This window comes from Physeter macrocephalus, chromosome 8, assembly GCF_002837175.3.
Source record: "Physeter macrocephalus isolate SW-GA chromosome 8, ASM283717v5, whole genome shotgun sequence".
Lineage (NCBI taxonomy): Eukaryota > Metazoa > Chordata > Mammalia > Artiodactyla > Physeteridae > Physeter > Physeter macrocephalus.
In genome coordinates, this window is record NC_041221.1 from 15,769,683 (window position 1) to 15,780,629 (window position 10,947).

General features: G+C 56.7%; 1 protein-coding gene across 3 annotated transcripts in view; it reads left to right on the forward strand.

Annotated features, from left to right (window-relative positions):
• PDCD6 (programmed cell death 6) overlaps positions 1-10,245 on the forward strand; it is a 16,045-nt gene extending 5,800 nt beyond the window's left edge. Inside the window, exons 3-6 of one of the 3 annotated variants that reach the window (XM_007111367.4) lie at positions 1,809-1,853; positions 2,814-2,966; positions 6,585-6,694; positions 9,510-10,245. In XM_007111367.4, the coding sequence (XP_007111429.1) occupies positions 1,809-1,853; positions 2,814-2,966; positions 6,585-6,694; positions 9,510-9,608 (407 nt within the window). In that variant the 3' untranslated portion in view covers positions 9,609-10,245. Of the gene's footprint in view, positions 1-1,808; positions 1,854-2,813; positions 2,973-6,584; positions 6,695-9,509 lie in introns of all 3 variants that reach the window. The other 2 variants (XM_007111368.4, XM_028492777.2) reach the window with 2 other exon arrangements.
• The last annotated feature ends 702 nt before the right edge of the window (positions 10,246-10,947 follow it).

The window sequence follows — 10,947 nt, forward strand, 5'->3', positions numbered from 1 at the left end:
GCCCCGGTGGGGGCGGCGGGGCGGGGGGGGGGGGGGGGGGGGGCGGCCACCAGGAGCCTGTCTCCGCGTCCCAGGCTGGCCAGCCTGCGGCTCCCCTCCCCACGCCGGCTCCGCCCAGGGCGACCTGCCGCTCTCCTGACTCACGGCCCTCCAGCTCGCTGCCACTTCCTCTGGCCCACGCCTCCCTCGGCCTGGCCCTCACCGCGAAGGTGCCCGTGTTTGCATCATCATTCGACTATTTCACTCGTGCCGCTTCTGTTGAAAACGCGTTCGGCCGAGTCGTTGGCCAGCGTGGCCAGGGAGGCAGCCCCGCTCTCAGCCGGATTGCGCAGAGTGGGCGCAGGCCGCCCGGCGGGGCATCGTCGAGGACTCTCGGGTCACAGCCTGCGCCAGAGGTGGAGGAAGGCAGGAAGGAGTCCAGCAGCTGCGTTTGGTTTCCCGGGCTCCTGGTCCTGGTGGGTTATCTCCTGAGGAAACGCCAGCCAGGGCCTGAGCAGCTAGAAAGTCAGAAACGGCGAAGAAGAGACACCCTTCTGTGCATGGAGTCCTCCTCTTTCTCTTGGCTTCTCTGTAGCACGGTTTCTTCGTACGCTGGTTTTCAACGACGCTGACCTTCTCTGATACCTTGCTATACGTCCTCCCGCCTGCCCTCCCCCAAACGCCTGTGAAGTCTGCAGAGATGCGCAGCCAGCTCACAGGGGTCCCCGCTGCGGGCCAGGCTCAGGGCGCCGGTGGAGCAGCTGGGGTGACCGAGGGGCCTGGGTGCGGGGCGCTCAGGAGGGCTCCTCTGAGGAAGCCTTGTATAAACGGAGGTATAAGGAGAGGCAGGGGTTGAGGTGAAGGTGTGCGTGTGTTTGGGGGGCCATGCTGGACGTCGGGAGAAGCGCGCGTGGGCCAGGTCGGGGACGTGCTCGGAGCCCAGCGGTCGCGGCCAGGCAGGAAGGGTGCTGCCTCGTGCGGGGCCAGGGGATGGGACTCTGCCACGCCGAGCTGAAACCGTCTGTAGAGAGGGGAAAATGGGGGGATGGGGAGAGATGCTGCTCTCCCGCCCCATAAAAATGTTTTTACATTGTGTTTAGTGAGTATCAAAATTGGTAAAGGTGCACATCGCTCTGAAAACAGATCCTTGGGCATAAGGGTACCTGGTGAGCATTCCATGGTCACAGTGGATAAAAGGTTCTCAACCGTCAACTCCACCAGTGTCAACAGTCTCCTTTATAACAGGCATTCGGTAACGTCCCCGTCACCGCTCTGAAGCGAATCGTGGAGCGATGTGTCCTGCCTTTTCACAATTTCAGAGAAAACAGTCTGCTGCCCAGACTGTCATGTTAGGAGAAAAATGTAAAGTGTGGTTTCCCGGTGTGCTTTCCGGCAGGGTCGCTGCACGACGTGTGCAGCTGCCCTGGTCCTGGTAGCGGTGGTGCCCTTGGGTGGGATTTTCTGAAGTGGTAACTGGCGACGCTCTTAGCACAGCTAAGTGCCATCTTCTCAGCTTACCTGGTGCTGTGGCCCTGGGAAGTTCAGTGAGTATTAAAATAGCGTCTCTTGGTTATAAAGTGAACAAGAGTGAGCTTCCAGGTGCAGGCCTTCCTGAGCAGCTTGGAATGTCTGGCTGGACCTGAGCGATTCCCTGGGCAGCGTGGATAGGACCTGACCCACCCATCGTCCTGGGGGCGGCGTCCCCTGCAGAGAACCGTGGCTCTGGGGTCTTGATGTTGAAAGCTAATTACTTATTTTCTCTGGCCTCTGGGGTTACAACTGGGGATTCAGAGTTTCTTCTCCTTCTCAATCTCTGCTTTTTGTTTCAGGCACCTGGACTCCATTTAACCCAGTGACTGTCCGGTCAATCATATGTAAGTGGGGGCAGCACCGTCCTGCTGTGCTTCTGACCCGATTTCTCGTCCGGAACTGCCACCCGCCCTGGCCCTTCGCTGAGTCTTTACTTTGAGTTGACTGTGCAACCGTCCTTCCTTTCTCAGTCTAAAGATCTCACGTACTTAGGTCTCGCACGTCTGCTGACCACAGGAGGCGTGCGAGCTCTCGTGCGAAATGTCTCTGAAGTGGGATGTGCTTGTGACCAAACCAAGAACGCTCAGATGGCCTGAAAAGAGACCAAACGGTGTATTACTTTCTCTGCTCGTGCGAAATGTCTCTGAAGTGGGATGTGCTTGTGACCAAACCAAGAACGCTCAGATGGCCTGAAAAGAGACCAAACGCTGTATTACTTTCTCTGTAGCAGTGTTTCAGACTGCGTTTTTAGCCATTGTGCCTGCAGTTATATGTAAATGTAGTTATAAGTTCGTTCTTATTTGGACCTGGAATTAGGCTGGTTTTTTTTCTCAATGAAAGGCAGGCCTTACTAAAAAAATAATCTAAAGCCGGTAGTCTTGTTCTCATCGGAGTAGAGGCCTCCCTCGCCCGAGGACTCTTCTGAGCCGCCACTCGGGACTCGGGTCCGCTGGGGGACAGGGGGCGGCTCCGGGAATGGCACCAGAGCTGGGAGGGTTGGGGTGGCCCCTCGACGGCTCTGCGCTGCGGCTCCGGTTCCTCCCTGAGCGCGGCGTGCCCTGCCGCCGCCATGCTGTTGAGGAACCTGCTTCGGTGTAGAGCGTTTGTACCGTGGCTCCACCAGGGTGTTTGGCTCGCACGCCTCATGCCCACCTAGCACGATTTAGGGCTGTGGCTGGGTCTCCGCCAGCACCTGGGGACCTGCTGGCCGAACACCAGGCTGGGTCCCGGAGGAGCCAGGCCCGCCGGGGGTGTGGCTGCGCCTCTGCTCTAGGTTCTTGCTGACTCACGCCCTTCCGTCTCAGCCATGTTTGACAGAGAGAACAAGGCCGGCGTGAACTTCAGCGAGTTCACTGGCGTCTGGAAGTACATCACGGACTGGCAGAACGTCTTCCGCACCTACGACAGGGACAACTCGGGCATGATCGACAAGAACGAGCTCAAGCAAGCCCTCTCAGGTTTTGGTAAAACACTTGTCTTGACTGCGTAGCTGTTTCATTTTGGAGCCAGGGCCATAAAGTTTAACTTGTTACTTTGTTTAACTTAATGATTTTTAAAGCAGTGTATGTGAAATTTTTGTTTACATCACGCAGTTTTATATTTTCATGTTACTTATATTGTGAAGGCTTATATTTGACTTGGAGGCTTCTATACGGTTTTTCATCCAAAATGAGATAAGGGCTATGCAGTAGTTTGTCTTTTGTGAAGTGGAGTGATGTCACAGGCACATTGAGAATGTAGCTTTTGAAACAATTTAAAGTGAACAAGTCAAAATAAAACCGTGTAGGACTATTTACATTTCCTGACGTGAACATACACAGAAAGAAGATTAAATGCCCACAGGGGACGAGCCCGTGAGTTGCGTGGAGCGCAGGCCTGAGTGTGGAAGCTCCATTCTCAAGCGCATGTCAGCACGTGTGCCACATGCGTGCCAGCCCGAGTGTGTGCCGTGCTGTGAGCAGTGTTCACGTGGTGCCTTCCAGAGCGCGTCAGCGGGCCTTCTGGCCCGGCGCCCACGTGGGCCTGAGGGGAACTGGGGATTTGTTCTTTATGGAGGGAGGACTGTAGTCGTTACCCCAAGGTTCTGGTTCGTTTGGCAGTCGCTGGCCCTCTGTTCGCGGCCCTTCTGTTAGATTACGACGTACTTTATTCCCACTAGTTCAGGGTTTAATAATATAAAGTACGTTTTGGTTCTGGTGGCTATTAATGTGCTTCTCCCCTCCCCCTCTCTTTCTCTGGGCGTGTCCTTTATGGCTGTCCTCCCCGGTTTCTCATCTTGCTTTAGAGGCTCTGGGACCCCACAGGAAGTTTGTGTCGTGAGCCTGCCACGCGTGGGTCAGGCTTTGGGCAGGACATTGACCTCAGGTTCTCTGAATTGACACTTGGAATGCAGCTGACCTTGCTGTGCCTTAGGTGGGGGGCTGGGAGGGAGGTGGCCCCCGCAGAGCTGTCCTGGGCAGGAGGGAGCCGGAGGCCTGGCCGGCTGGAACCTGGACCCTGTGAGTTAACTTCCAGACTGGTGACCACAGGTGTCACCGAACACAGTGTTTCTAACCTCGTCAGGCCCCGGAGCCCTCTTTTGACTTAGTGCCAGAGACCGTCGCGTCCTGGGAGCTCACGTTGGCAACGCTGAGGTCGACAAGCCCGGGTCAGACCTGGGATGTTCGTGGCCGTGGTAGGTCAGCGGTGGTCCCTCAAGGTCGCGAGCCGACAGGCCCCGTCGAGCTGGGCACAGCCGAGATCCTTCCTGACTTGCAGCTTTTCCTGGAAAAAGTAAATATTCGGTTGCAGCATTTCTTCAGTTATTCCAAAAAGTTTCTGCCTGTGATTGGTCCGCCATTTCCTAGGGCCTTCTCTGGAGCCTTTTCTTCCACACAAGGAGCACCGTCACCCTTTCACGGGTTACTTGTTAGTAACAGTTAGGAAATGTACCCCAGGAGTGAAATTTCCTGTTTTGGTTTCACTCCTAAGAACAAGCGTCTGTCGGCCAAGCTGGGGGCTGTGTTGTAGCTCAGCAGGTGCATGAGGGAGTCGGGGGTGCCGGGGGAGGCCAAGCCCTAAGGTGTCCTCTGACCTCTGTTAGTGCCACACAGGGTCTCAGGCCTGCCCTGGCGGGGCTGTGTGACTGACCAGCGCACCTGCTGGATTTGATGGTCCATCCGTTCATTTTTTAGGCTCTTATTCCTAGTATGTGCTACATGCCAGGTGCAGAGACCTGGAAATAAGAAGGTGCATAAGGCCTGGGCCTCATACTCTGCTAGTGGCGGGGGGGGGGGGGGGGTGCTGCCAGCCCCATCCCCAGCAAACGACCCCGTCCTGCACCCAGCCCCTGGCGGCTCAAGGCCAGTGTGGTTTGTATAAGGAATTTCACGAGAGTGTAGTGAACCCTCGCTTCCTCTTTGCTCGCTTTCAGCATCTTCCTGCTGCATTTGCTCTGCCCCCTTTTCATGCTGAGGAGTCCAAGGCGGCACCGTCACTTCATCCCTGGAGCCCGAGCCTTGGGCTCCCCTGAGCGCCTTAGCGGGGTGTTCACAGCCGGGTCGGCTGAGTTAGGCCCCAGCAGGTCTACAGCAGCCTCCACCCCTTTCTTGGTGCCGTTGGCTCCGGGTGGACGCGGTGGCGCCCTGGTCCGGACCCGCCCTCTGCCATGGGTACTGACTGGCGGCCGGCTTCTCTCCTGGTGCCGAGAGCAGGCGCTGGGTGCCCATCGCTACCCCCGCTGGGCATCTGGGCCCCGGAAGTGCAGCAGCGGGGCCGGGGGACACACAGTGAGGGGGCCAGTGGGCTTTCCACCTGCCTCACTGACCCTGAAATGGTCTGCTGAGGGGGGTTCACGTCTTGCGTTTGGAGGGAGGAGCGGGCCCAGAGGTGCAAGAGTCCCGGCGGCCAGCGGAGCCCTGTCTGATTCCAGAGCTCTGCTCTCCCTGCTGCTGTGTCTTTGCCACCACCTCGTGTGTCCTTTCCCAGCCTAGGCAGGAAACCATTGCCCAGCGATGGCTTGGGCGGGCACTGCCCTGTCACCATGTCCCAGGCTCACCCTCACCAGCCGGGCCTCTTGTCTCTCTGGGCCACAGGCGCCGGTACCGGCGTGAGGGGGCGCCCATCCGGCACCCGCCCGTCGCTCTTTTCTAAGTCGGTGTCCTGTCTTCTACTCAGCTGCAGGGCAGGGGGGTGGATTTGAGTCACAGGATGCATAGAGCGCGCTGACCACTCTGGAAAGTACTGTTACGTGTTTGCATGTGTGACTCTTTTTCAGTAGAGAAGTGCTTGTACAGGTAATTAACTGTGACGTTCACTCAGACAGTAGGTGTACATATCCTTGCAAAGATTCCAGCGAGACTGAAAACGAGTAAAAATATGTTGGCACCTGGATCTTGCCTCCTGAATAAGTAAGGAAACCACGGTCACACAGGTGGTGAGGTTAGGAGGGAAGGAAGGGGAAGGGCTTGGAGCCGCCCCGGGGCGTCCTTGCTGGAGGCCTTCCAGGACGCCCGCAAGCTGAAGGTGGAGTCAGCGGTCACCTGGGTGACCCTGCGAGGGCTGCCGCCTTCCTCCTCACGGCCTCCTGTCCTGGCCTCCTGTCCTGACGTCAGTGAGCTGTTTGAGGTGGGGGAGGGGCCATCAGTCAACCTCCGCTCCTCGTGCGAGGCGCGAGGTTTTAGCTGGCGAAGCATCCTCCAGCAATGAGTAACCCAGGGCAGCCCAGTTATCCACAGCTTCACCGTTAAGTGAATACCGTAGTAAAATTCAACAATAAGGGGCTTTTAAGGAGGCTAACCCCACAGCGGTCCAGAAGACCCCTCGGGGCGAGGGGCGCGGCACTAGGGTTGGTGTGAACTGGTGACTGGGTTACTCGGGACCCTCCGGGAAGGGGCTGCTGGTCTCTGAGTGAGTCCCTCCTCGGGGTGGGGCCGGCACTGCACAGTGGCCACCAGGCTCTCAGCGTGTTGCAGTGCGCTTGCGCCCGGGGATCCCTGGGGCCCATGTCCCCTGGGGCCCGTGTCGTGTTCTCTCGGGAGGGAGAGGCTGGGGTCTGGGGAGGGAGCGTGGGTGCTGACTCCTCCCTCCTCCTCCAGGGTACCGGCTCTCTGACCAGTTTCACGACACCCTCATTCGGAAGTTCGACAGACAAGGACGGGGGCAGATCGCCTTTGACGACTTCATCCAGGGCTGCATCGTCTTGCAGGTACCGGCTGCGCGGGCCGCAGGCACTGACTGCAGGAGGGGATGGGATGGCGCAGCACGGGAGCAGGGGTCGGACGCGTAAAACTGGTTCCGGAGCTTAGAGAAGTTAGTGTGCTGTTTGTAGGAACAGCTAGTTGTTCTGTTAGATGGAGGTGCAGACAGCAGGGCCCCTCCTGCCCTGAAAACTCTGGGAGCTGTCCTTTTGGAGCGGATCTGGTGGGCTCTTGGCATGCATGCCCTGGTATTTTGGTGTATTTTATTATGAGAATCGGGTAAGCTTCTGTCGTGTGCGCCGCCGGCTGCTAAGCTAGGAGCTCTGCCCTGAGCGCAGGGGGCCCTGTGTGGGTGTGAGAAACAGTGTCTGGCGGGGCTGGCAATCGCAGTGACCGCCGCCTCACGGTTCCCTGCAGTCAGCGCTTGTGTGGTTCCTCACCGCTTTGCCCAGGAGGGAACCAAGCGCGGGCCTGGACGGGGCGCCCAGAGGAGCCCTCCTAGGGTGGAGGGCGGGGGCGCTCGAGCCCACCCTGGCTGCTCCCACGCACGCCCCGCTCTCGTTTCTAGGTAGGGAGCCAGGTTCCCTAGATTTAAGCTTGAGAAATGCGGTGAGTTGGTATAAACCCTCGTGTCTTTCAAAACTTTTTTTTTTTGACAAATCTCAAAAAAAAAAATAGAGTACAGTATAACGAACCTGTGTGCCCATTATTTAGATTCAGCAGTTATCAACTCATGGCCAAGTCTACATGAGACTCTGTGACACCCCCCCTCTTAATTCTGTCACAGTTCCATTTATGGGAAGCGAATGTGTTTTCCGTAAGCATTTCAGTAGAACCTATCCCTGAAAGATACCCTTGCGGTTCGCATTCAGATCGAGGTTACGTCTTGTTGGTTTTAGAATCCACAGAGGGGTGTGCTGGGCATGAGGTTATCAGTATAATTTGGAATTTGGGAAAGCATTCTCAAGTGTTTTCCCCGTTAAAGTGATAGTTCAGGAAGTGAAGTTTCTCTGCCTGGTCTGCTATCCTGATTTCTTTCCCGGGGAATCTGGGCCCATCAGTCCCTGTCCTCCAGTGACTTGGAGAGCCCGGTCTGTTAGCATTTAATCCTCACGTGTCTGAAAAGCGGAGAGCCTTATCACCCCGCCTCTCCCTCTCAGGGTCTGCTGAGGCAGGATTGCGTGTTTGCAGTGTTGTCGGCACACGTTAGGAACAGGTGTAGTGTGAAAGCCTCTCGCTAGGATCTGCGTCTGGATTGTTGTGGGCTTAGGATTTTCAGCTGAGGTTATGTCCCGTAAGTGACCACCCGATCCTTACACCTCTGCGTAAGCAAGGGTCATCGCATGTCAGCTTTCAGCCCCCAGAGTAGCAGGATCTGAGTCCCCTGAGAAGCTCACGCGCTGCCTCTGGGCCACGCTGGGAGCCTGCTGCTGGCCCTGCCCCCTCCCGCCCTTGGAGGAGGAGCCGGAACGCTGGACTACACAGAGGTGGGGAATCGAAAGGAAAGGCTAAGCTGCAGGCCACGTGTAAAAAATCCTCAAAAGCCCTCAAAAGTGTTTTCTTTCATCTGCCTCTTTCCAAAAAGAAAAAGGCTTTTTGAAAATTGTTTCCTACAAAGCAACGTGGAAACTTGTAGAAATCTCGGGAAAAGACAGTTAAGTGTAAAGAAAGGGAAATCACCCATCGGTCTCCCGGCAGGAGGTTACTGCCGCTGGTGGTTTCTGTGGTTTGTGTCACGCCAGCGTTTCACACGCAGGAAGCTCCCGGCTGACGCCCGTGTGGACTGTCACCTGTGTCAGCCCGTATGTTGTTGGCCGTCAGCCTGCCCAGCACAGGAGAGGGGTGGAACTGGAGAGACTGAGGTGCAGGAGACGCGGCTCACGGGCCAGGCTGCAGCCTTGCTCTCGGCCCCTGGGCAGGTGGACAGGCGACCACCAAGGTCACGATGAGCCTGGGGCACTGTCTTCTGTCAGGAGGCTTCTTCAGAGCCTGCCATGGCTGCCCGGCGTCTGTCACTTGGGGTGGCACTTACCTAACTGTCCCTGCTGTCGGGCGGCCAGGCGTGTGAACAGACTGAGGTGGCGCCCTGGGGGTGTGGTCAGACAGGGGCTCGGGGCGTCGGGCAGGAGGTGGGCGGGCAGCTGGGGGGCGGGTCTGTAGCAGGGGTGGGGGCGTCGGGCAGGAGGTGGGTGGGCAGCAGAGGACGGGGGCGGGGGTCTGTAGCAGGGGTGGGGGGTGTCGGGCAGGAAGAGGTGGGCGGGCAGGCCCTGAGTGGGGAGGGGGACTGGGCATCAGCCAGGGTCCTGGGCTGGCACGAGGAGCTCCTGCCCTTCTGGCTCTGCGCTGGGCTTCCCCTGTTGGGTGGCAGGTTCTAAAAGAGGAGCCCAGTGGGGGCTGGTTTCCCTTTGTCCTGAGTGGCATGTGGCCAGAGCAGAGGTGAGCCTTCAGGGAGGCCCCCCAGGAGAACAGCCTTAGAGTGGGAAGGGAGGAGCCAGGCTCACCACCAGGGACTTGGGAAGCCAGGTTCTGGGGCCAGAGGGCTCCGCCAGGACCCAGGGCTGCAGTGTGTAGTGGAGCTGGACTGGCGGCCCACCCGCCTACCCGCTGCTGTCCTGCCCCGCCCCGGCCCCCCCGCCCCCACCGCATCTCCAGGGTGGACCGGCCTGGCTTTTGAGGGTGGTCGAGGGCACCTTGCCCGTGCCCCTCTGCGGGCAGAGACATGAATGCTTCTGAAATTGGGTTCCTGAATGCCCTTTTACCAGTACTGTTGGTTCCTTCTGTTTGATAAGTATTACATCGAAACACCTCTTGTTTTTTCCTCAGAGGTTGACAGATATATTCAGACGCTACGATACGGATCAGGACGGCTGGATTCAGGTGTCATATGAACAGTATCTTTCCATGGTCTTCAGCATCGTATGACACTGGTCTCCTGCAAATACCAACGGGACTTATGGAAAAAAAGACTGAAAATGCCAAATCTCTTACCTGTAACAAGATGGTACACAGATGAGTTAGATACTGTTCTTCCTTTAGATTTTGTATGATTACTACTTGGGGACCCAACTGTACATATGTAGATAAGCTGGTTAACGTTTTGCAGTTGTAACAGTAGTTAAATCATTACTTAGATACACACATTTGATTTGAGGCTGTTTAATTGTGCCATGAGGTAAGATATAATAATGTTACAGGTACTCTGCTTGCAAAAAACTCATCATGTGCTTTTCTAGATAGCTCCAGTTCTAGAGTGGAAATACTTTATTAGCCAATAGGAATTTTAAATAATACGGAACTTGCACAGAAGGCTGCTCATGTGCCTTACTTTTTAAAGGGGTTTATTGTATTCATTTGAATATGCAGCGTAAGCAATAAAGCACATGTGCTCTCGTCCCCATCCGTCTCAGCTGTGCTCACCTGGAGCTCCAAGGGGTCCGGCACCTTCTGGGGTGCACCCTGGCTCTGCTCGTGGAAATCCCGAGATTCATCCATCCTCTGTGACTTGAGGTGGTTTGCATTTCGTGAAACTTCTTTGGAAATACAAACCCAAATTTGATTTAGAAGGGAATGGGCTTTCTCTCACTTACTAATGATGCACCCCTGTGCGCTCTGATCGACTGTTAATTACGGTTTTTCACACATGAAAGCAGAAGGGGGGATGCAGTCAGCCCCCCACGTGGTGGGCGCACAGCCAGTCCCAGGGTGGCCCTGTGCCCCCCCCCACGGAATCGCTTTAGGCTCTTTCTGTCCCCTCACCCTTAAAGTGTGCTTCCCCAAACCAGGATTTGGGGCGGGGGCTGTGAGGACGTTGGGATTCTGGGGGGGGGTGTCAGTGATCTATAAATGGGTCTGGGGCATCAGAAATTGGGTATCCGTGGGGTCTGTTTTGGGGGACCTGTGCTGGTTGGGGATGGAGCCTGGGGGCTGTGGGTTTCTTATCTGTGGTGTCTGATTACAAGGAATGTCACTGACCACACTACTTGGGGTTGAGGTAGAGAATCTGGGTGGCTCAGACTGGCCTTGTGAGCTCATGGAGAAGGGTCCAAGGGGGACTCTGAGGGTCTCCACGCCTTTCCATTTGGGTGCCTCTCCGTACTCAACACACTTGTGAGGACACCAGCCCACGATCCCAAGTTGTGCTCCGGTGAGGTCAGTCCCCAAATTCCTGACTCCGTGAGGCCTGGGACCTCCAGGTGCTCAGGTGGACTCCCAGCTGGTGCCCCACTGCCTCAGCCCAAACCGCCCCTTAGCCTGCCTCCCT